This window comes from Cajanus cajan, chromosome 3 (assembly GCF_000230855.2).
Source record: "Cajanus cajan strain Asha chromosome 3, NIPB_CcT2T_4, whole genome shotgun sequence".
NCBI lineage: Eukaryota > Viridiplantae > Streptophyta > Magnoliopsida > Fabales > Fabaceae > Cajanus > Cajanus cajan.
The window spans coordinates 19,135-46,502 of record NC_138519.1 but is presented as its reverse complement, the minus strand read 5'-3'; the positions used below and the strand labels follow the sequence as shown (position 1 = coordinate 46,502).

At 31.5% G+C, this 27,368-nt stretch overlaps 1 protein-coding gene and 1 pseudogene across 4 annotated transcripts; both read right to left on the bottom strand.

Moving 5' to 3' along the window:
• Positions 1 to 2,571: 2,571 nt before the first annotated feature.
• Positions 2,572 to 11,772, bottom strand: LOC145955401 (uncharacterized). 3 transcript variants are annotated; one of them, XM_083070010.1, is made up of 9 exons: positions 11,656 to 11,772; positions 11,266 to 11,536; positions 11,047 to 11,140; positions 7,836 to 7,906; positions 6,649 to 6,700; positions 6,186 to 6,234; positions 5,955 to 6,089; positions 3,197 to 3,294; positions 2,572 to 3,111 (listed from the first exon to the last, which is right to left on the bottom strand). In XM_083070010.1, the coding sequence occupies exons 2-9, from the start codon at positions 11,317 to 11,319 to the stop codon at positions 3,080 to 3,082; spliced, it is 585 nt and encodes a 194-aa protein (XP_082926136.1). In that variant the 5' UTR covers positions 11,320 to 11,536; positions 11,656 to 11,772; the 3' UTR covers positions 2,572 to 3,079. The 3 variants fall into 3 exon arrangements, with proteins under 3 accessions (XP_082926136.1, XP_082926137.1, XP_082926135.1); XM_083070011.1 differs by having other exon boundaries at positions 11,649 to 11,771; XM_083070009.1 differs by having other exon boundaries at positions 11,620 to 11,765.
• Positions 11,773 to 18,917: 7,145 nt separating this feature from the next.
• On the bottom strand, positions 18,918 to 22,601 carry LOC145955936 (ATP-dependent DNA helicase Q-like SIM; annotated as a pseudogene). Its single transcript, XR_014432713.1, has 7 exons — positions 22,004 to 22,601; positions 21,445 to 21,665; positions 21,199 to 21,309; positions 20,739 to 20,928; positions 20,256 to 20,649; positions 19,990 to 20,225; positions 18,918 to 19,675 (listed from the first exon to the last, which is right to left on the bottom strand). The product of XR_014432713.1 is annotated as an ATP-dependent DNA helicase Q-like SIM (transcript).
• Positions 22,602 to 27,368: the final 4,767 nt, after the last annotated feature.

Here is a 27,368-nt window from a genome sequence, read left to right as displayed (position 1 = left end):
TATAAGAAAAATTAGGACAGAAAACATAGGAAGAAAACATAACCTGAACTCCAAGATGAGTCTCATGCAAAAGCTCAAGAAAATTATTCACAACAGCTTTTAGAAACGTCCAATGAGCTCTTAAAAACTGAGGATACTGTCCCACAACATACCTGCCGACAGAAGCAATGGCATATTATTAAACAGAGGTATAACATCATTTAACATCGAGTAAATCAATACAAAAATATCCCTTACATCATATTACGTGCAATAACAACTTTGTTATCTTTTCCCGTTGTGATTTCACATAGATATAACACATCCCAAATGACCATGAGAAAAAGTACCTATTCCTGTCACATAAACATGATCTGAGAAAGAATTGTTTAAAAAAAATCGCAACCAAAAGATAAACAAAGATACCTGTCGTGTTCTCAGTTTCTATTTTTAATTTTCCAAAAAAGAAGGAGTTGGGTTCTTCAGACCTATATCTTCTCCAGTGTGCCTTTTTTTAAAACAAAATACAATTACCTACAAAATAAATTTTTAGCTAGATTTTAGTTATATGTTTATATGTATTAGTTATGTATACTATCATTTATCACACTTTGAAATCACATAAATCATAATCATAACATAAGAAATAGACAACCATAAGACATGAATGTCAGCATCATCATACCCTAAAATCCTCGGTATCATCTACATATGGGACATTGATAAAACATTCAAGACCCAAAAGCAACGCAGATGAATTCTCTTTACTGGATTCCAGATTCAAATGTGAACCTGCATAAACAGAAGGGTATCACCACACCAATAAAGATGTTAACAGACTTGAACACTAATCAAGCAAACTGAAAAACTTTGAGCAAAAAATAGAGGAAGAGGTGCTACACAGATGTGGAAAAAAAACTAATTGACATGACAATTTAGTATATAGAAAGGTGTGTCCATTCTCAAACATGCCACACGCATGATATGGTACACATACACAAAGCATAAAAAATCCCAAAACTAGGTCACATTATTTCACCTGATTCCAAGACATTTCATGAATATACACTTGCAACATACAATCTCAGATAGACATAAAGTTGAGAAAACAAACCTGCCTTGCAAAACGAGGTGAAGAACAGTGCAAAATTCAACATGATACCCTAAACAAGGGGGAAATTTTGTCAGAGATGCAACTTAGTAGTATGTCCAGATTCAATTTTGTCATAATACAAAGACTTACTTGTTCCTCACTTGAACCATATGAATATGCCTCAAGAATATTGGTAGTGTTCCCAAACTTAAGGGCTGCCACCTGTGAACACAAAAAGGACAGATACACGCACATAGAAACACATACAAAACACAGCATATAAACACAAGGACTCAAAGGCAAACAAAGGCACACAACACAGAGTACAGACACATAGCACACAGAAATGAGCACGCAGAGCACACAAACACAGGCACACGCACGGGGACATAAACTAAGCTATTGATATAAGAAAAATTAGGACAGAAAACATAGGAAGAAAACATAACCTGAACTCCAGGATGAGTCTCACGCAAAAGCTCAAGAAAATTATTCACAACAGCTTTTAGAAACGTCCAATGAGCTCTTAAAAACTGAGGATACTGTCCCATAACATACCTGCCGAGAGAAGCAATGGCATATTATTAAACAGAGGTATAACATCATTTAACATCGAGCAAATCAATACAAAAATATCCCTTACATCATATTACGTGCAATAACAACTTTGTTATCTTTTCACGTTGTGATTTCACAGAGATATAACACATCCCAAATGACCATGACAAAAAGTATGTATTCGTGTCACATAAACATGATCTGAGTAAAAATTGTTTCAAAAAAAAATCGCAACCAAAAGATAAACAAAGATACCTGTCGTGTTCTCAATTTCTTTTCTTAATTTTCCAAAAAGGAAGGAGTTGGGTTCTTCGGGCCTATATCTTCTCTAGTGTGCCTTTTATTACAACAAAATACAATTACCTACAAAATAAAATTTTAGCTAGATTTTAGTTATATTTTCATATGTATTAGTTATGTAAACTATCATTTATCACACTTTGAAAACACATAAATCATAATCATAACATAAGAAATAGACAACCATAAGACATGAATGTCAGCATCATCATACCCTAAAATCCTCGGTATCATCTACATATGGGCTGTTGATAAGACATTCAAGACCCAAAAGCAACGCAGATGAATTCTCTTTACTGGATTCCAGAATTCAAATGTGAACCTGCATAAACAGAAGGGTATCACCACACCAATAAAGATGTTAACAGACTTGAACACTAATTAAGCAAACTGAAAAACTATGAGCGAAAAATAGAGGAAGAGGTGCTACACAGATGTGAAAAAAAAACTAATTGACATGACAATTTAGTATATAGAAAGGTGGGTCCATTCTCAAACATGTCACACGCATGATATGGTACACATACACAAAGCGTAAAAAATCTCAAAACTAGGTCACATTATTTCACCTGATCCCATGACATTTCTTGAATATATACTTGCAACATACAATCACAGATAGACATAAAGTTGAGAAAACAAACTTGCCTTGAAAAACGAGGTGAAGAACAGTGCAAAATTCAACATGATACCCTAAACAAGGGAGAAATTTTGTCAGAGATGCAACTTAGTAGTATGTCCGAATTCAATTTTGCCATAATACAGAGAGTTACTTGTTCCTCACTTGAACCATATGAATATGCCTCAAGAATATTGGTAGTGTTCCCAAACTTAAGGGCTGCCACCTGTGAACACAAAAAGGACAGATACACGCACATAGAAACACATACAAAACACAGCATATACACACAAGGACTCAAAGGCAAACAAAGGCACACAACACAGAGTACAGACACAGAGCACACAGAAATGAGCACGCAGAGCAAACAAACACAGGCACACGCACGGGGACATAAACTAAGTTATTGATATAAGAAAAATTAGGACAGAAAACATTGGAAGAAAACATAACCTGAACTCCAGGATGAGTCTCATGCAAAAACTCAAGAAACTTATTCACAACAGCTTTTAGAAATGTCCAATGAGCTCTTAAAAATCGAGGATACTGTCCCACAACATACCTGCCAACAAAAGCAATGGCATATTATTAAACAGAGGTACAACATCATTTAACATCGAGCAAATCAATACAAAAACATCCCTTACATGATATTACGTGCAATAACAACTTTGTTATCTTTTCCCGTTGTGATTTCACAGAGATATAATACATCCCAAATGACCATGACAAAAAGTACGTATTCCTGCCACATAAACATGATGTAAGTAATAATTGTTTAAAAAAAATCGCAACCAAAAGATAAACAAAGATACATGTCGTGTTCTCAATTTCTTTTTTTAATTTTCCAAAAACGAAGGAGTTGAGTTCTTCGGGCCTATATCTTCTCTAGTGTGCCTTTTATTAAAACAAAATACAATTACCTATAAAATAAATTTTTAACTGGATTTTAGTTATATTTTTATATTTATTAGCTATGTATACTATCATTTATCACACTTTGAAAACACAAGTTTCAGCAATCATAAATAATTTTTGAAGTTATCACTTATCACCATTTATCGTCTTCCTATTTTTCATTTGTATCATTTCTATCTTTCATTTCAATTCCTAAGAATTTTGACCAATTACTTGATCATCCAAAATGGCGACAAGCCGACAAGCCATGATTGATGCAAGCATCCTACTAAGACAGCACTTGACAGACGTTCTAGTTCAAGATGGATATCGTGTTTTTATTGGAGGCAATATTATCTCTCAGAAAAGTAAAGAACAAAATGTTGCATGGGCCAGACTCTAGAGCACAGGGCCATGGCTACTTGTACATGAACTTAGTTGTATTAAGCATCTCCTTCAAGAATTGAAGTTTCGATATATCCAGAAGATGAAATTATGTTGTGATAATAAGACAACTCTCATATACTCTCTGATCCAATGTTTCATGAAACAACTAAGCATATTCAAATTAGTTGTCTTTTTGTTCCAGAAAAGGCTCCTTCCAGGAAATCATCACAAAATGTGCTAGTTCTAATGACCAACAAGCAGACATCATCATAAAGTCTCTGGGACCTAGAATTCAATTCATTTGTTCCAAGATATGAGCATTTGACTTATGTGCTCCGGCATGAGAAGGAATGTAGGATATAGGTCTAATAATTAACATTAAGAACCCCTTTGGTGATCAGGATATGATTATCGTATATTGTTATAATTATGTTATAATTATTTGTTTGTTGCATCAACATGATATGAAAGTCTTAACCTACTCGTTATCCTGTCATTTTGATCTAGTGTATTTTTTTATCCCAAGGGAGGAGCTACGTTAAAAAGTGACAGGATGGAATAAGTCCTCCCCACCCCCGGGCTTCGTCTTCCCCCTCTCTCTCTCTCTATATTTATATAATATATATAGCAAAACATATATTATAAAACTTGTATTCAACATTTTAACTTATACACAATTATAATAAATTTTCAAATGTAAATTTAAAATACACTATTAATTGAAATATTAAAAATAAAGATTATTATACAAAAAAATTTATAAGAAAATATTTGAATAATAATTATAATTTTAAAAAGTTAAATGCTTTTAATTCCAGAAAAAATGAAACAAGTTTTGATTTTGATCCTTGTAAATTTTTTTCTTTGTTTATCATCCTTCTAAAATTTAGAAGGATTGTTTTTAAACCTTGTTATTTTGTAATCATATTTAAGTACTTATTTTTTTGTTAAAATGTTAGGTCACCATATCAAGTGTTACCCATAACAATTAACAATACCGTGTTAATGTGTTACACCTCTAAAAATGTTATTTATTTACCTAATAATCATTGTTAGAGACAAAAAATAATGATTTTTGAGAGATGAGAATCAAAGAAAAATATTTTACGGGGATCAAAAATGTTTTACAAGGATCAAAAACAATGTTAACAAATTTTAGAAAGATGAAAAATAATTTTTTTACAAGGACCAAAATCAAAACTCACTTATTTTACAGAGACTATAAACATATTTAAGCCTAATTTATACTATATCCATTAGTTTCTGTCAAATATAAAATACATAAAATAAAAAACTTATCTAATTTGTTATCATAATGTGTACCAAACATTAGATAAAATTAAAATTTATCGTTCTTATGATATTCTACTTTTATTCTATCATATCCTATCCTAACTACCAAACAGACCCTAAAAGTCTAGGTTACATGATTGATTGTTCAGATTCATGTAACTGATAGGAAATTGTATTTAGTGCCCTTAACTACTCATGAACGTAACTTTTGAATCAAAATAAATATATGGCCTGCTGAGTGGTTTTTCACTCCAGCAATTCACTAAACATTATTATTCGGCTTCACTGAAATTAAAAAATGAGTGAACAGAACTTCTTTTTTTGTGTAACCATGGTACCGGTATGAAATATCCATTACCAAAAGCAATGATTAATCTCCGTTGGGAACCATGAGCACACTTAAGGTAGATATTTCCCTCCCAACATAGTCTATTCTCTTTGTTGGTATGAAATATCCATTACCAAAAGCAATGATTAATCTCCGTTGGGAACCATGAGCACACTTAAGGTAGATATTTCCCTCCTAACATAGTCTATTTTACATCCAAGGTCAAAATTTGAATCCTAGACAACTTGGTTAAGAGACACAAACAGCTACCACTTATGTTAACTAATGTTGGTTGAGTGAGCATAATTAATTTGGTTAAAATAGACTACTGGATACACCAGAAAAAATCCATAAACCAAAAATTAGATTGATTTAAAACTATAATTAAATAGCATCCATTTACATTCCAAGTTTACTAAAATTTGTTGTAACCTACCAACAAAGATTTCAACGCTAATTGATACTGTCAAATTCAGAAAGCAGTTAAATGATCCTCTTACCTGTAAATTTTTGCTCGCAAATTAATTTTAGTCAAGTCACTTTCAATCGGGCTTTTTTGATATTTATATTGATTCCCGCTCTTGTCCAGCGAAAACGTTAGTGCAAATCCTCCAAGTGTGAGGGAATAGATGTACCTATGAACCATCACAGAAACCATCCAAATTCCATGACACAATACACCAAGGAGAATAGAGATATTGAGCAAAAGGAAATTGGAATTAACTACTAACGTTGAATCAAAAAGATCAATCCCAGCATCAATTCCCTCCAAGATCTCCTCTGCAAAGTTGAAATCAGCTTTTATGCACAATAAATTTGTATTTCAACTTAATCAAGAAATAATCCATTTTAAGAACCAAGACAAGCTCTATAGATTAGCTGTGCAAAAGAGTGAATAGCACAACCCTGATGAGTTTTTATCAACTCCATGCCTAGTCAATTGAATCAACATCTGTGATTTAACCTACTTATTGACTTTGTGTTTATGATTGTGTAGCAGTTCTCAACATAATAAATCATCAGCCAAATAAGTAAAATGATTGAGGTCAATCAACTCAATATTGATTACAATAAGAAAACGAAAGGTAAAAGAGACGAGGAAAAGATAACCAAACAGGAAAAAAAATTTTAAGGTAAAACACCTCCACTAAGCAGAGCATGAACACAAATATTAACTAGTTAGACCATGTGTACCTGGGAGTCCAAGCCCACTGATCATGCGTGGCTTTTCATCTGGCAAGACATCCTGAGAATAATGTCAGTTTATGATATTAAGTTATAACTTTCACCAAAAACTACCAGATAGAATCTCTGGTATTAAAGCTAATGTGAATGATTAAGCAGTGCAAGATGTGGATCAGTTGGTGATCTCTATTCGTGGGAAGCCCAAAATATGAAAAGTATACGCTCATAAGAAAAAAGAAATATACCAAGGGGGGAGTTAGTTATAGATGCTGAGTTGGCAGTATGATAATAGGAGAGAGGGGGGGTATCAGGGTAGGACAACTAGTCATTTTTCCTGGTGGTTTTGGACAGACAATTTGTTTTCTCTGAGGAGCCTTGGTTTTGGGTTTTCCATTTTAAGAGCTCAAGCTCATTGTCTTTTTCTTCATCAATAATAATCTCTCCTTTATACCATTTCATTCTATCACTCCCCCCCAAAAGCTTAAGTTGTTAGATGACATGAATGGTTATATGTCAGCTGATTGAGACCGATACTCGTTGATTATTATTTCTCTATTTCCTAGTTTCCTCATTTAGGAGATTGCTTAATCAAAGGAAATTTGTATCATATAACACTAAAAATATCCATAACGAGTGTAGTAAGAGAGAAATGGAGATGTACAGCAGGCAACCACAATTTCTTAAAATCAACATGTTTTGAATAGAAACAATATGACTAGACCTAGGGAGAGACAGAATAAAAATAGTAAGAAAATCACATTATAACTAAACCATGAGGAGTGGCCTTTATTATTAACAAAAGGTGTATTTTGATTAAAATTATGAATAAAAAATTATCATTATGCCTCACAAAACAGTGAACAGCTCAGGCGCTCAGCCTTCATTCACATTATTCTGTATTCAGATTTGCTATTAACAGAGTGCCATCTGAGGAATGTATCTTACTCAGGCTACAATACTGACATTGTTATATATTAGGATAAAAAGGGAGAATATGTAGACATGAATTCTTCTTAGAAGCATAAATAGTAATCGTAATGGAATGTCCACAAACAGATGCAAAAAGTAATAAGAAAACCAGATTATAGTAGTACTCATTGTAACAGACAAATACATGTTAGGATTAATTGCAAGTATTTTTACATATTAAATAAAATCTAATTATAATAACGACTTACTAAAGTAATAGCACTTACAATAATAGCACTTAGAAGAGCAGGTCGCTCATCAATGCCCTCACCAAGACCAAATCCTCCAATCCAAAAACCTGCATCAACCATTACAGTTCATCTATCATACGTATCACAACAATACAGGCATTTAAAAATCTCAAATTAATCATATAGCATAAATGAAAATGCACAAACAGTAAAATAAAGAGTAGTCATTTCGAATTTTATGAGGGAAAAAAGTGTGTATGGTACAGTTTATTTTAGAGAAATAAACGCTTAATTTTGCCAGCTGTGGCTACAAGAGTTTTTGTAAAAAATGTGATTATTTCTCCAAATTTAAGCTACACTGAACATGCTATAAGTAGATATTTTTGTTTGCAGTTTATCATCAAGGATGTATTTGGCTTGGATTAAAAAACAATAAGCATATATACAGGATAGAATCAATAGACAGCTAGTGGTGTCTATTTATATTTCAAATCATATCTTCATTTAATCTAAAGGCCAAAATGAATTTATTTAACCAATCAAGTGACATGTTGTCTCCTATGAAGCCTAGATACTTAGTACGACACAGATACAGAGATATGATTTTTTTTATAAATTAAGGATACGATTAGTTATAGCTACTTTAAAAAAATAGAAAATTTTATATCAATATAAAATATTGGTAAAAAAAAAAGAGAGAGAAATGTGTCTTTGTAGAGTACGCATATTAACTTTTAAAAAGGTTTTTTTGTTTGAAAATTTTAAAACTAAAAATAAAAAATTAAAATATTAATAAAATGAACATTTGGGTAAAAAAAATGTATCCAAGCAGTATCACATGTTATAAAGCCTTATCCAGCCATTATGAGCCATATCGGAGCGTATCCAATAATTTTTTTAAAAAATAAAAATAAAAAAATTGAATACTTCTTGAATACGTATCTTGGCATATCCGAGCCATATCGGTGTCTGATACGAGTACAACACCGACATTTTCCATTTTTGGAGTACCCGGGCTTCATAGGTTGTCTCCCACCTAACCCATGGACATGATGCCAAAGCTCCTAGAGATCAATGGTTTTTGCCATAATCCTCTCAAATCCATTAATTACAAGGTACAATAAGGAACTAATAGACATTGAAAAATTTTACCAAACAAACCACAATATTAACCAGATTCATGTCTAAAAAATGAGAAAATAAGAAAAAAAAAATGAAATATGAAGATAGTTAAAAAGCTATGCTATTACACTTGATTTTGAGATCTGAATCCATGCGCTATCAATAAACAGAGAATGTCAATTCTAATACTAAATGTAAATGTTATACTTCTGATTCCAACACTAAAAGTATCTTCTTTCTTGACCTCTAGAATCATTCTGGAAAGTTATTGCAATAGTGTCCTATTAGTTATTTTTAAGAATTATTGAAACAAGCAGAGAAGTTCTTGTCTTCTTGACAAGGGGAATGAATTTAACCCGGATGAATCTCTTTGTACACAGGGGATCTTCCTCTTGGTGGGTTGGGTGGGGGCAGAAAGGAGAATGTTACATAATTAGTTTGGAATGAATCTTAACCATTAGACTAAAAAAGAAGGAATGGGTACAAAGTGTCAAAATTTTGACACCAATGATAATTGATTCTATCTCTAAGAAAACATAATTCTCCACTGCAAACTCACGTATGACATTACAAAAATGTGTAAAAGACATCTCTCTGTTGGCAAAATTACTAAAGGTTTCTGTCAAAATAAAGTAGTTTTTCAACACTCATTGGCCTACCGGTGAAGAAAATAACCCACAACCAACAAACAAACAACCTCACACATGAAGGGGCTGTACTTTGTATGAATAAAGTCATGGGACTCAAGAAATAATCATCAGGGTCAAGCTGGAGCTGGAAGACTGTTAGGGAATTCTTGTGCAACATTTTGTTATAGGTAAAGGTGTTTTAAACCAATTCAGTCCAATGCAAACTACCAAAACCAAAAGAAAAATACCAAATAAAGTGAAAAGCCCAATCATGAAAAATCGAGACTCAAATCACCTATCTCCAAAGCCTGCCCCTTCCCTGTCTTTCCAATTATATTTGGAAAGTTTATAGTGTGATTGGTTCAGTGGTAAAAAAAACATGGTGGGTACAAAATCATGGTGAGTTCACTACAAAAGCAACTATTAGTTGCTTCTAAAAATCATGGTGAGTTTAAATCACCAATCCAAACACACCTTCAAGAAAGATGTGTAGAACATAGAATCTGCCTTGTGGCAGATCTGTAGGAGCAGTTATTTTATGTCTAGTGAGATGATAGACAGTTATCAGGTTCAGTTATGTATTTTAGGAGCAGTTATTTTATGTATGGGTTGATGGTAGGCAGTTTTTAGATTGTATAGGAGCCATTATGTAGGAGAGTAGTGGGGGATAGAGTACATTTGAGAGTTCTTTGGACAGGATTATTCTCTGTAGGAGTTGTTAAAACTCTGGGATAGCATATACTATAAATTTCTATTCAAATAGTGTGCCTAAATCTCAAATTCCAGTTATATCAAACTGCATGTTTAGAAACAAAAGTATAAAAACAAGTCATACAATCCAATCCAATCCAACTCTCTCATAATGGGATTGGATATTGGACAAAGTTTGATGTTGTATTTAAAATAATCCAAATCAAACCGCAAAGTATTTTATAATCAGATTAGATGTTTTTTTTACCTAAAAACTAATCCAAACCAAACTGCAAGCGCAAGCATCCCTCGTTATAAGCACTGGGAATGAGTGCAGAGAGATGGGAATTAGGAGTATGTTTAGAATCACAAGATCTGAATCCCGATTTGATATGATTCCTATGGCAATCAATATTAAATGCAAGGTAAATCAAGATTCAAAATCAGCCATGAATCACAACTAGGATAGTTTTAATCACGCTTGGCTCATGAGAATCAGTGAATCACATTTCTGAGCTGAACTTCTGGGTTGCACGCAAAATCAGGTCAGTTTGCATGTGACCCAATTGTGGAAAACATTAATTTATAATTTTTAGGGGTTTTTTGATAATATTTTTACAAGATTAGAAGGAAGGTAATGAAATATTCGCCCATGCTTAGTGTGTTTCACAAAAATCAAGAACCATAAGTCATCTTATCTGTGATGAAAAAATAGAAAAGATATAAAGAAACTTAAAAAAAATATACAAAGCAATAGTGCAAAAAACATTTACTCCAAATGTAAAAACAACAGAAGAAAAAGAAACCTGATACATTTCGCTTGGCTACCTCCTCTGCACATCGCTTCCTTTCATCCAAATTTGGGCCTCCAACAATGGCACCAAAGATGGATCCAGCTGCCTAAATTTTGAGGCATTAATATAATTAAAATAGTTAATTTTATCTGATAACAAAATGACACGAGGATCCGTAAGAATTTCAACAAGAACGGCTTTTCTTGAGTTTTAAGGAAAGAAAACAATTACAACTATCGAAACATCGAATAGCTTTTCAATTTCAATCAAGAAGGAGTGCAGCATTGAATTGTTGAACAATGTTTTCTTGACTTTCCTATGGCAGCCTTGGTAGTGCAAGGAGAAAATGACCACAAGCGTCCCAGAGACACAAGTGTTTTCCTTGCATAAGAGAGGTTATACTTGTATTTGTGCGTGTTCTTCAACATCTGTAATTATTCCGTTGTTGAAGAAGCGGAGAACAGAGGATGCAACTGAAGAGAACCCAGAAACTCTGACGTTGCTGCACCACACAAAAATAACAACAATCAAAGAAAAACTCACAAATAACAAAGACTTTGAAAAGCAGAGTCAGAATTGCAGAACCAGAAGAAAAGGAAAAGATGAGTCTTCACATCTAACCAACGTGTGACAGTGCTATCAAAGAAACAGAAACTCTTCGAAACAGAGACTCTTGAAGAGTCGTGATACTGGAAAAGAATGAAGAGTGAGAGAAGAGAGTGACTCTTGACAAAAAAAAAACGAATAAAGAGTACGAGAAGAGAGTGACAACATTTATATATAAAGAGAAAGGGACAGAAAGCGGAATAAAAAAATAATTTTTTTAAAATAAAAATGTAATGTCCCTGTATAGATATTAAAATATTAACATTTATTTTTATAATTTTATTAGAATTATTTGGTAAAATTTTATTAGTATTTTCTTTTAAAATATTAAATTATTTTATTTATTTATATTTTAAGTCTCAAATTTTTAAAATTAATAAGTATTCTTTAACTTTAATAAAAATAAAATATTTTAATGATGCTCTTAATATTTCAATTTATTAAAATTCAAATTCAAATTTAATTGGAATTTGAATATTTTATTTTTATTTTTTATTTTTTATTTTCTAAAATTTAAAAATATAACTTTGACGTTTCAATTTAGAAAGTTTCATTTTATTTTGATAAATTAATTATGTTATGATTCTATTTAATATTTTTATTTTCGATTTATACTTTAGCACAACATATAATCTTTTACATTGTCATCATTTTTAACAAAAAAATAAAAACTTCACAAAAATAATTAAAAGGATAAAAAGTTATTTTTGATTCGTTTATTTTATTTAGGGATAAAAACATACTTTAGGTAAGTTGATGGAAATTCTATAAGATCAAATTTAAAATCAATTTTTGTTTGTAAATAGAAGAATACCTATTTTTATTTTCCATGAATAAAAGATAATAAAGATAACTGACTTCTGGATAATGTCTGAATTATAATTAAAAATGCTTAATGTATTGAATTATTTTTTAATTATTTATCCAAGGTTTGCACAGAAAATAACCTGAACTAAATCTGAAAATAAAAAATAGAATATATTACACATCATCAAAACACATACAACTTACTTCTCTTCAAAAAGGCTAAAAGAAAAAATCGTACCTGATTATACAATACTTTATTGTTTAGTAAGTTTAAACCAAAGATGCTTTTTAAGAACATCTTGATCAACAAACTTCTCATCCTCATTCCGTAGCCCTTCTGTCAAAAGATAATAGCCATCTTTGGCCAAATCTGCTTATGAATTACCAAATCTCCAACAGCAATCAATCCAGCAAAACAAGTCTTTAGGTGTTAAAATCTATATTTACCAAAAAATACTCTTACTCTATGTGTGCAACCGAAGAGAATAGTGTGTTGGTAATGTTACTATTAGTAATTAATGATTAGCGAATGATATTTTTTTTTCCAGCTTTAGTGAACGGATTATAATTTAAATAAATGTGATTGTTTATTTTAAGAAAAATGATAATTATATATATATATATATATATATATATATATATATATATATATATATATATTTGTGTGTGAATATACAAATTATACAAACAAATAAATTATATATGTAACTTATTAAAAACTTCTCATGTCCAAAAGAATTTATTTGAAAAGATAAATACAACTTAATAGACCTAACGATATCATCATGTCATCATTAAACTTGAGAGGGGAATAAAGCACAAGATAACACTTACATAGTATTTGGAATAGAGCACAAGATAACACTTGCATAATATTTGGTTAGAGGTCAATGTGAGAATGTTGTATTAAGTCATTTTTCAATTCTGCAATATGCAATCATGATCTTTTCATTTATACTTGTGGTTTATAGTCTGGGACAATAATTGACTAATAAAAAATAATTTATTTTATTTCTCTACTAATTTAAATTTTATTATTATAAAAGATCAATAAACTATTCATTTTGTTTTTTTGTTTTCTTGAAAAAAGTAGGCAGGAAAGATGACTTGGAATTAAATATAGAATCCATCAAAAGTTGTAGTGATACATGGGTGAGAAATCAAGGAAGGATGTTTCCACTTCCACATCTTGAGGATCAACTTTTACCTCCACCTAGGAAGTAGAGAAGATTGAAGATTGACCGACACAGTGCTCACTAAAACTCCTTGCAAGGCAAGACATTGTAATTACTATACTATTTTTTTAACATTTTAGCTACTGTGAGTATGATTAGTTTGAATATATGTTATGATAGGCTGTTTAACATTTTTTAGTTGGTATATGACTGGTGTGTATGTGGTGCATTAAAATGGTCGCTTCATATATTTGAGTAAAATGGGGAAAAATGTTTTACCTGATACATGATGCTTTATTAATTTATTTGGTTCTGTGTACAAGAAATTCTATGAATGTGCTAGTTTTTTGGTATTATTGATACCAATAGGAACACAAATAGGATATAATACAGCTAGAAGAATATAGCTAACTAAAAGAAGTACATGGCCAGCATTGATATAACAGAATTATTCATCATATTATGTCATTGCTTCCTAAATCTTTAGCAAATAAAAAAAAATTGAAAATAACACTCATCCCAAACATAGTCACAAATCACAATTATCACTTGTAAAATTAAAAAAAAAATCAATTAAAACAAAGACATTTGTTTACATCACTCCACACACTCATCGATTACATCACCATTAACAACCCATCATATAATATCTACCTCCTATCGACACAAGGTCACCAGAGCAAGGAACCGTAACATCCATTTGCACCTGCTGCTGCACCACACAAAATGAACATCAAAACATATAAAGAAAATGTTAAGTGTGTAGTCTAAGTTCTAAAATTGAAGTAGTCCCACATTGTTTAGTTTAACTTACTTATTAAGTCCCACATCACTTAGTTTGTAATGCTTGCCTCTTCCTTATGCTATATATATAGAGGCACCTTGTAAGGTTTAAGACACACCAAAAACAAATACTCTTAGTATTGTTTATTTCTCTCTTCTATCCTTTTATTCTCTCTTTTAATGTCAGTTGCCTAACAACTGGTATCAGAGCTCTAGGTTCGGGAGAGTATTCTTAGTATGCTCTGTGGTTGCAGTTTTATCTGATCTTCCACAACAGAAAAGAATAATCTTCAGTTTAGAGAGTGAGAGCTTTTCTCAGAATTCCTCAGTTTAAGAGGAGAGAGTCTCAGTTTAGAGAGCAAGAGCTTTTCTCAGCAGCAGAGCAATGGCATTAGAAGAAGGGAAGGTAAAGATAGAGAAGTTTGATGGTAAAGACTTCGGCTTCTGGAAGATGCAGATAGAGGATTATCTGTATCAAAAGAAGTTATATCAACCCTTAATAGGGGAGAAGCCAGACGATATGAAACAGGAAGAGTGGAACTTGCTAGATCGACAGGCTCTTGGCGTGATCAGGCTGACATTGGCCAAGAATGTCGCGTTCAACATCGTCAATGAGAAGACAACTGCAAGTCTGATGAAGACACTATCAGACATGTATGAGAAACCATCTGCAGCCAACAAAGTACACATAATGCGTCGGTTGTTCAACCTTAAGATGGGAGAAGGTAACCTTGTGATTAATCATATTAATGATTTTAACACTATTCTTGCTATGTTAGAGTCAGTACTGCAGTCAGCAGTTCTGCAAGGGATAACAAGTTGAAGCTCAACGACATTCGCGACCTGATCCTGAGCGAAGATGTTCGCAGGAGAGATTCCGAGGAACCTTCCAGTTCTACTTCCAGTTCAGCATTAAATACTGAAAGTAGAGGAAGAACCACTCAAAAAGGTTACAACAGCCGAGGAAGATCAAAGTCAAGAGCTAAAGGTCAACCAAAATTCCGGAATGACATTGTTTGTTGGAATTGTGACAAGAGAGGTCACTTTACCAATCAATGCAAAGCTCCGAAGAAAAACAAGAATCACAAGAAACGTGATGATGATGAATCCGCAAATGCAGCAACTGACGAGATAGACGATGCATTAATCTGCAGCCTAGATAGTCCTATTGAGTCATGGATTATGGACTCAGGTGCGTCATTCCACACCACTCCTTCTAATGAATTGTTGACTAACTATGTTTCTGGAAAGTTTGGAAAGGTTTACCTTGCAGATGGCAAACCTCTGAATATTGTTGGAAAAGGAGATATTGCCATCAGGACCTCAAGTGGGAGCCATTGGACACTAAAAAATGTCAGACATATCCCTGCCTTAAAAAGAAATTTAATATCTGTAGGGCAGCTGGATGATGAAGGGCACGAAACCACTTTTGGAGATGGAGCATGGAAAGTCAAGAAAGGCAATCTCATTGTCGCTCGTGGAAAGAAGCGAGGGTCACTTTACATGGTTGCAGATGAGAACATGATAGCAGTTACTGAGGCTGCCAATAATTCATTCTTGTGGCACCAAAGACTTGGGCACATGAGTGAGAAAGGAATGAAGCTAATGGCGACAAAGGGTAAGTTATCAAAACTAAAGCACGTAGATGTCGGCACTTGTGAACACTGTATCTTGGGAAAACAGAGAAAAATTAGTTTCTCAAGGCAAGGAAAGACACTGAAAACAGAAAGGCTTGAATTGGTGCATACAGATGTTTGGGGGCCAGCTCCAGTGAAATCTCTTGGAGGCTCATGCTATTATGTCACCTTTATCGATGATGCTACGAGAAAGGTATGGGTTTATTTTCTCAAAAATAAATCTGACGTGTTTTCTGTGTTTAAAAGATGGAAAACAGAAGTTGAAAATCAGACAGGTTTAAAGTTGAAAAGTCTGAAATCTGACAATGGTGGAGAGTATAATAGCCACGAATTCAAGAACTTCTGTTCAGAACATGGGATCAGAATGATCAAGACAATACCAGGAACACCAGAACAAAACGGTGTTGCAGAAAGAATGAATAGAACATTGAACGAGAGGGCTAGGTGCATGCGGATCCAATCGGGCTTGCCTAAGGTGTTTTGGGCAGATGCAATCAACACAGCAGCATATCTCATAAATAGAGGACCATCAGTTCCTTTGGGTTATCAATTGCCTGAAGAGGTATGGTCTGGGAAGGAGGTAAATCTTTCACATTTAAGAGTATTTGGCTGCGTGTCATATGTTTTGATAGACTCTGATAGTAGAGACAAATTGGATCCCAAGGCCAAAAAGTGTTATTTTATTGGTTATGGTTCTGACATGTATGGCTACAGATTTTGGGATGACCAAAACAAGAAAATCATCAGAAGCAGGAATGTCACTTTTAATGAGAATCTATTTTATAAGGATAGATTTTCTGCAGAATCTATTGATACAGACAAGTTGCCAGAGCCTTCTGAGAAAGTAGAACTTGAAGAAATTTCAAAAAGCGACATAACCAACAGAAGCCAGAGTACAGATATAGAGGTTGAATCAGAACCAGCATCTCCTCCTTTGAGAAGATCCTGCAGAGTTTCAGTTGCACCAGAAAGGTATTCTCCTTCATTGCACTATTTATTGTTGACTGATGCTGGTGAGCCAGAATACTTCGATGAGGCTATACAGGGGAATGATTCTGTCAAGTGGGAGTTAGCAATGAAGGATGAGATGACATCTCTTCAAAAGAATGGTACTTGGTTGTTAACTGAATTGCCAGAAGGAAAGATGGCTCTACAAAACAAGTGGGTTTACAGGCTGAAGGAAGAATCTGATGGCAGAAAAAGATACAAGGCGAGACTTGTGGTCAAAGGATTTCAGCAGAAACCAGGAATTGACTTCACAGAGATTTTCTCTCCAGTTGTAAAAATGACTACCATCAGAGTCATACTGAGCATTGTTGCTGCAGAGAATCTTCATTTGGAGCAGTTAGATGTTAAAACTGCATTCTTGCATGGAGATTTAGATGAAGATATTTATATGACTCAGCCAGAAGGTTTTAAAGTTTCAGGCAAGGAAAATCTTGTATGCAAGCTTCATAAAAGCTTGTATGGCTTGAAACAAGCACCAAGGCAGTGGTACAAAAAATTTAATGAGTTTATGCAAAACTCAGGATTTAGCAGATGTGACATGGATCATTGCTGTTATGTTAAGAAATATGTTAACAGTTATATTATCCTTGCTCTATATGTTGATGACATGCTAATTGCAGGGCCAAATATGACAGAAATTAACAGGCTAAAGCAGCAATTGACAGACCACTTCGAGATGAAGGATCTTGGTCCAGCTAAACAAATTCTTGGCATGAGGATTTCTAGAAACAGACTAGAAGGAGTCTTGAAGTTGTCTCAAGAAAAATACATAGAAAAGCTTCTTGACAGATTTAATGTTGGAGATGCCAAAATCAGGAACACCCCTTTGGGAACTCACATGAAGCTCTCAAAGAAGCAATCTCCAGAGACAGTTGAAGAAAAGGACCACATGTCAAGAGTACCATATGCATCAGCAGTTGGGAGCTTAATGTATGCCATGGTGTGCACCAGACCTGACATAGCACATGCTGTTGGAGTTGTCAGTCGATTCCTATCGAATCCCGGGAAGAAGCATTGGGAAGGTGTAAAGTGGATATTAAGATATCTGAAGGGTACTTCAGGAATAAATTTGCTCTTCAAAAGAGGTAATTTCACTTTACAAGGGTTCTCTGATGCAGATTTGGGAGGAGATTTGGACACTAGAAAAAGCACCACTGGTTACATTTTCACCTTGGGGAGAACTGCAGTGAGTTGGAAGTCTAAGCTTCAGAATAGAGTTGCTCTCTCAACTACCGAAGCTGAGTACATAGCTATCTCAGAAGCAGCCAAGGAGATGATCTGGCTAAAGAACTTTCTCAGTGAATTAGGGAAAGAACAAAAGAATGCTCCATTGTTCAGTGACAGTCAGAGTGCTATATGTCTTGCGAAGAATCCTGTCTTCCATTCTAGATGCAAGCACATTCAATTAAGATATCATTTCATTAGAGAATTGATAAATGATGAAGAATTATCTCTGCTGAAGATTTCAGGATCAGAAAATCCAGCAGATATGCTAACTAAGACTGTTACAACTGACAAGCTGAGGCTCTGCATTACCTCAGCTGGTCTTCAGGGATAATTGAAGATGAAGAAAGCTGCACTAGGCGAAGGAGCATATGAACTCGATGCTTACAAGGAAGCTAACTAGAACTCAGACTCCAAGTGGGAGAATTGTTAAGTGTGTAGTCTAAGTTCTAAAATTGAAGTAGTCCCACATTGTTTAGTTTAACTTACTTATTAAGTCCCACATCACTTAGTTTGTAATGCTTGCCTCTTCCTTATGCTATATATATAGAGGCACCTTGTAAGGTTTAAGACACACCAAAAACAAATACTCTTAGTATTGTTTATTTCTCTCTTCTATCCTTTTATTCTCTCTTTTAATGCCAGTTGCCTAACAGAAAAACCTTGGTGATTAACCAAAACAAACAAGAAAATAAACAAAAAATGAAACAATAATAAAAAGAAATTAAACAAGAAATTGCAAAGCAAAATCTAAATTGTAGAGACGAAACAAAAGGAAAAGTAGAATGATGACATTTATTGGAAGAGGAGACATTCATGCGTGTAGTTGCTATTGAAGAAATAGAGAGAGTATCAAAACTTGAACAAATGATGTGAAAGCAGAAGACACACATGAAACAATTATAAATAGAGAAAGAAGGGTTGGAGACGGTGATCAAGGAAAATGCTAGCGTGATAGAAGCAACTTTAAATTTGTAAAATGGAAAAGGGAAAACGTAAAAGACTTGTTCTGTTGAAGAATTTCTTTTGATTATTAGTAATTTAACACTGTTAAATGTTTTGTTCATAAAATTTGGTAAAAATTGCAACATAAGAAGCCATCTATTCAAAGTTTTAAATATTAAAATATTTTTTATTCTTATAACTTTCTTTATTCTAATCAGGATTGCTATTTAAGAAGAATACAAATTTTTTTTAATTAAATTCTCAAACTTTATAAAAATTAATAAATGTTCCTTAATTTGATAACTGGACATCTCAATTCAAATAAAACACTTTAGCCCCTCTTTGAACCCCTCTCCCGTGGAACATCCACAATATTTAGTTCAGGCCCCACAAGCATTCCTCTAAAGTATTTTCATGAAACCCTTTATGAACCCTTCTTAGATTCAATTTGGGAAGCTGGAAAAAGATTGTGCACATAAATTAGTTTAAAACCTAACAAAATAAATCAAATAGTGAGTGGGGAGAATGTGCAGCAACCATTTCTTTGTTAATTATCAAGCTTGGTTTGATGAAATCCAAGGGCATACCAGAATAGTTTGAAATTAAAATAGAAGAGAAAACGACAAATATATTTTAAAATTCTGCTTCCTAGTAATTCATGATGTCTTAGAATTGAAGATTCTCTTGTCAATTAACATGTTCAACCTGATAAATTCTAATTCACTACCATCTAATCAAACAAGATATAGAGTATAATATATAACTCATACCCCTGCATTATAAGCAGCAGCCTTCACGCCAAACTTGCATAGATACTTCGCAATTCTCAAAGTTTCTTTTCTGGCGGATACATATATGATAGCTGGTCTGTGTTCCAAAGGAACTTTAAGAAATTTAAGTCTTTCTTCTGGTTTCTTAGGTGGATCAATTACCTTAGGTAATTCCAATCCCATGTGAGGAGGCTTTTCACCATGGGTAACTGCATTTATAAAATGCAACAATACATACGATTAGGAATTATGCATATCAATGTGACTGATTTCCTTAATTATTTGTACCAAAATTGCATTCAATTTCTTAACTAAATTATTTATGATAAAGTCAGTAATAGCAGTAACATTTGTACCATCTAAATTACCCACATTTTGAACAACATCCATATCATTTTCCAGGAACTCAACCGACAATTCTCTTCCCATTAAAAAATCATCTTTGTAAGCATATTAATCTTGGTTGTCATCCACATCATCAGGAGAAACATTGTCTGTATCAGAGCTACTACAAGCATCGGAGCCATGAGAAACACAATCTGAATCATTTGACATGAAAGTCGTTTCATTTCCATCAATATCTTGCTTTCTACCATATACTTCAAACAATTCAAAAAAGTCTTTTGCATAAGAAGCCTTTGATGTTCGACTATCCTTTACCTATATGAAGCCACAGTAAATCTAAAGCTAAAGTGTAACAAGATTGTATATTCAGAGATGAATGTACAAGTTGTAATTAATAAACTCACCAACAAGCGTAAAGTAGATCAAAAAAATGATGTAAGAACAACATTCGTTTCTTTTGACATGCATAGTGATTTTCAAATGACTTATTGAACTCCTTTTGTAGCCGTAGCTGTCAAGGCCATCAGAGGTATATCAAATTTCAGGGATTTTAGCTTTCTAGCACTGACATTTTCCCGCAGCACAGACGGTCAGCTAAAACAAAAAAAAAAATCAAAACAGATCATACTTATGACATTCACAATAGACTTAAAACAATAAATTGTGAAGTGTGCACCAAACAAAGAACAAATGAAATATGCATGATAACCACTCAAAATAACCAATAACTGATCTAACTTTCTTCAATATGCAAATCACAAGTTACATTCAATATCATTTAAGATGTTCTAAGTAAACTCATCAAATCCAGTTCATTTGAGCAAGCCATGAACAATAAGGAAACACGAGGGATAAAAAACAAACCTGTAATCTGGACGGAAATCATGACCCCATTTAGAAACACAATGTACCTCGTCAATTGCAAATAAAGCAATACCGCGACTTTCTGCAAGCTTTTGCAGTGGTTGAATCAATCTACAAAACATTGAATTATAATTACAAAAAATTAAAAAAGTCAAAAAGCCAACTTCTAAGACATGCGATGGACTAAAAAGATCAACTTTTATTCATTAAAACTTAGGTCAGGCAGATCAAGGCTCCAAACCATACCTCAACACTGACTCTGGGCAGACATAAACTATATTATACAATCCTCTCATTGCTTTCTGTTCAACAGTATCATCAGGTTGCCTCGAGCCAATAAAAGCACGCACTAATTCCATGTTTTGTTAGCTTTAAACACTAGTCGTGCATGAGGATTATCAAGGGCAAAATCACAACCACCACTTTCCCAGACAACAATGCAGGAATCCGAAAGCATAGAGACTTGCCTGTGCCAAAAACATAATTATAAATAAATGCACAAAAACTATAATACCTGGTAAGTAAGGATCTCTTTACTTTTAGTGTAGCAAGTTAAGAAGTAAAAATGAAATAAATTTCTTTATAAAATATAAACTAAAATTAACTTATGCATAAATCATATTATAGAAGTTCTTTCATATTATCTTCTTCAAAATTTTATTCCAATTCAAGCATCAGTTAGTCTTAGTTTATAGGAAAGTTTATTTGCATTTTTATTTTTATTTTTCTCTTTTAAAAATGATTCAAGAAAAAATTATCCAAACATGTCGTAAGGCGCAAATATTGAATAATTAAAGAACAAAACCAGATCATGTTGCAGCAAGGACAAGACAGTCTTTATGACCAACCCAGGAAGACAGGGATTCCTTCTGAAAACCCTTCAAGGATGAAAACCCAAAATGCTTTTGCATCAAGTTGCTAATTTCCCACTCCCAATCTGATGCAACATCTGAATCTTGAACTTGAAATGGCTCTGAAAGCACAAATGGAATGGGATCAGGGAAATCCTCCGTGTGTTCTTGGACATCATTGGAACGGAAATGGTCGAATATCTTGGACTGCCGAGGTAGACGACACGTGTGCAAAGGTTGTCTTCTGAGAGGGTTCTTGTTGTGATCTTGCAATTTGGGGGTGTTGAGGATGTGCTCCACAACACTAGGAACAGAGAGACCCACTTCTTTTATGGCTTCGACGATACTTGAATACTCAAAACCCATTTCAATCATTTCTGCAATCACTTGCTCCGAACATGTGTTGATGCCGTCCATCGCATTTCTTGCTATAAATTAAAATTAAGAAAGAAAGATCCCCATTTGCTTTCGAGAATGAGAGAAAAAGAAAAATCAAAAGCAAAATAGAATTAAGAAAGTAAGATCCCCCTCCTGCTGTCCTGCAGTGTTTGTTTTGAGAGCTCTCAATCCCGCCAAATCTTTTAATAATTGAAAAAATAGAACCGTACGATTCACTATTACTTTTAATAAATTTGATGAAATAGTATTTAATTAATTATATAAATAAATATCAACTACATCAATAAATATAAAACATAGTGATATTAAGAATAAGTTAAAAATAATATTAAAAATCATAATATTTAATACATATAATTTTTTCATTAATTTAAAATATTGTTTATTTTAATTATTTATTTATAGAAATATTAAACACTTTGATAAAACATTCAATTTTATTTTTAAATTCTCTAAAATTGATTTGATTCATGTTAATGAATATATTTATTACAAAATATGATCATTAAATTAAAAAATAAAGCTACTTTTTATCGTATTTTATAACATGATGTATATTATACTAATACTTTTTGTTTATTTTAAAATAAAAAATGCTGGATAAAAAAGATAAAATTAAAGTTTTCAATCCAACTTAAAACACATTAATTAAATTAAGGATATAATTTTTTTATAAATTAAACCAAATATTTAATAACAATCTTGACATTATCATAATTAAAATTAACATTTAAAATTTATAACTATTTTTTATAATTATTATATTTAAATGTATAAAATGATTAAAACATAATTAAAATTTTAAAAGAAATCAAATATTCAACTGCATTAAATAATTTCTACTTTTTCTACAATAACACATGATTTTCTCCTACATAAATAAATTTTATCTTTTTATCGTAAATACAATACATATATCAGCAAACTAAACAAAATTTAAAATTTACTAAACTTAACATGAATATTATATTTGTTAGTAAACTATTGAAAAATTAATATAATCGGACCATTAAGATTATGTTTATCAAATACATGTTGCATTTTATCAACGTAACTTTCCCAAATAGCGTACCTTTAGTAACATTATTGAACAAAACATATAAAATTTGAACATATTAGTAAAATATCAAATATTAAATAAATTAATATTGTATAATTTAACAAAATAAATAAATCAATATTTTAAATCTTGAAGAACAAGAACATCAATTTGTATTTTTTTTCATTCTCCTTAATGTCATCCTTTTGTAGGACATGTCCAATAGTATCTATAAAAAAATAAGTGACAAATTATAATTTAGAATAAACAATTTAATAATTTTAACAAATATAATATAAAAGATAAATAATTTTAAAAAATATAATATGAAATCAACTAATAAATCAAGATATTTTCTTTGTTTACATCCAAAAAAATCTTTAAAAATCTTATTTAAAAGTAATGTTGCTTTAATTTTTTTTATTTTGAGTTAGTAACATGTTTTCAATGAGATATAAAACCTTCTTCAAGTAATTATTTAAACTTGTTATCAAACTTGTTTTGATTAATGATTTCTTAACAAACGTTTGAATTTAGTTTTCTTGTACATGTAAAAGAATAGAATAAAATTTTTATAATTAGTTTAAAGAAAAATTTAAGGAGATAATATATTCTCATTCTCAAATCAAATGAAATAGTAATGATAATATATTATAATTAAATAGAAGTTTGTGTTCGCTAAAAAGTGCAATTGGTAATAAATTACTATAGAAAATGTTTAAATATATATAAGAAGTCAAATTCATTCCATATATAAATCAATATTTTCAAAACTTTTTATTTTAAAAATCAGTAATTAATTACGTTAATCAATGACAATTAATTAATAAATAATTATCTGTAAATAAGTGAAACAAATATAAATTTACTAACTTCTCATTTTTTTTAAAATCATTTAACTTTCAGCCTTAAATTATTATCCGTAATAAATTTGAAATTGTCCATCATATATGTAATGATTATTAGTAATAAAAAAATTATTTTAATCCATGTTTTTTAGTTTATTTTGATATATATTATATCATTAATTGAAATGTATTAAATTATTATTGTATATGAAATACATGAATGATATGCACATAAAACTGTCTATATTCAAAATATATTTGACATTTACAAAATTGGTAATTAATTATAGTAATTATGAAAAATTAACTGCTAAACAATTGAAATAATTATTAATTTACTAATTTCAAAAAATATTTATTTATGTTTAGTATTATTATTTTTTATAAATTTTCAAAATAAAGCAAAAGGTCACCCTAAAAATATCAAAAGGCTAAAATTGCTAAACGTATCAAGCATTAAATGAATCTGTTTTATTATAAATTTCACGTTTAAAATAACATTTATTTCTAATCTTTAAATTAAAATTTTAATAAAGCAAAAAGTTACCCTATAAAAAAGCCGAAATGTTAAAATTATAACGATGATACCAATTACATATAAAAATTTCGGTGTACTAATTTTATACTTTTTAATTATATTTTTAATATTTGATTTTTTTTATTTTGATATTTTATTATACATTTATTTTTTAATTTATGTTGACATGGATATATGTGCTTTTAGTTTGATAACTCAATTACCAAAGGAAAATATATACAGTTGATTAGCAAAAGCTTCCAAAGCATAGACCAATGTGGGCATTTTCCTTGTTCCTGGAATCACAACATAGACCAATTACAACTGCATTATATTTTGCCACAAGTATTTGAAAATTAATAACAAAATAGTATCACAAAAAAATCATTTTTTTTAATGAAGTAAAGCAACTGGCATGTTAAATTTAGAAAAGAAATTCATGACAACCCACATAAAAAAAATTATAAAGATCATAATATAATTTTTTTCACAAAAATATAAAAAAAATCATGTAATATAAAAATTAGACAAACTAACTATTACTATAATCTTAAGAAATTAGATATATAAAAAATATTAAAACAGACTAATTATAATCATAATCTTAAAATGTTGACATATTAAAGAATATTAAAAACATATATCATTACATTGAAAACAAAGTAAACTTAAAACATTAAAATAGCAGTTAAAACAATTATGAAAATGCTGTAAAAAGTATATATAAAATTGTATCATATGACTAAATATGATTTTAATTTTTAAATAATAAACATATTATTTTCTAATTTATTGAAAGAATGTTAATAACATTCTCCTCAACACTGTCTTTCTAACACTTCTTTAATTAACTAAAATTTATTAAAAATCAAAAATCTTGATAGGTTTTATATCTTCTCAAGATTGTGATTTTCAATAAAATTTAGTCAATAATAGTGTGTCTGAAAGGAAATATTTTCTTTACTATGCAATTTTTTAGATATTGAGATAAAAAAAATTATTTATTTTTTATATACTACATGATTATATGCAAGGTAACAGTCTCGCGTCTCAACACGTAGAATCAGACAATTCTACGATCTTAACTCTCCATGCATGTTCATCTATACGCATAATCATCTAAAATCAGGCACGATAAAACAACATGTGAAATCATAGATTTGTAAGAGCGACGATTTATACGCCTCTCCTTTTATAGGTTTCACGTCTAGATTTTTAGATTTTAGGTTTAGTATTTTTACATTTTATTTGGTACACCTGTTATTATAAGGTCCCATTTTTACATTTTGAGCTTAATAAAAATATAATCCATAACCCAAATCCATGAAATTAGAGTTGAATATTTGAAAGAAGTTAAGGCTACAAATCCATCTTTGGAAACACACACAGCTGCTAGGAAGAGAACAGAATGTACCATAATGATTGATGAGTGGATCCACAAGATGAGGAGGACAATATTAAATTTTCTAGTTCACAGTCCAAAAGGGAACAAATTTCCTCAAGTATATTGATGCATCAGTTATATTCAAAACAACTGAAAAAAATATCTGAGATGATAGATGAGATATTAAATTTTCTAGTTCACAATCAAAGGGAACAAATTTCCTCAAGTATATTATGCATCAGTTATATTCAAAACAGCTGAAAAAAATATTTGAGATAATAGATGAGATTGTTAAAGAGGTTGATGAAAAGAATGTTGTCCAGGATATGTCAAACAATGCAGCAAACACACAAAGTTGTTGGTGCGATTTTAATGAATAAGAGGTCAACGTTGTGTTAGACACCTTGTGCAACACATTGTATTGACTTGATGTTGGAAGACTTTGAAAAGAAGATACCCATTCATCAAGAGACAATTCCAAAAGGGAGAAAAATTACAACTTATATTTATTCAAGAAGTTGTGTTATTTCTCTTCTACAACACTTTGACTAAAGGAAAATATTTGATAAGATTCTGCTTAACTTGCTTTGCAACATCCTACTTGACTTTAGGTTGGCTTCTTAAGAAGGGAGGAGCTTTGGTCAGAATGTTCACAAGTGACCAATGGAATGACAACAAGTTTTCAAATGTGGTTCTAGTTAAGGAGTTTTGGAAGAATGTTGTAATTTGTCTAAGGGATGCATCTCCTCTAAGTAAAGTGCTTCAAATGGTGAATTTAAACGACAAACCAATCATGGAGTGTATTTACGAGGCAATGGACCAAACTAAGCAAAAGATTGAGAAAGACTTGAATGGTGTAAAATCAGGATACTTATTAGCTATTATAAATTTATAATTATTAATAACTCATTATTAATATTGTTTTGTGGTGTTGCTTTCAAAAGAAATTAACTAATTAGGCAAATAATAATTCAATTTTTTTATTCTTTATTATTTAGCAATGAGCCATTATGGAATATTATTGAACAAAGATGGGATAAGCAACCTCACCGACCAATAAATGTTGCAGCCTATTGTTTTTGAACCCCGAATTGCATTGAGGCCCTAACTTCAAAGTTGATTTGAAAGTTAA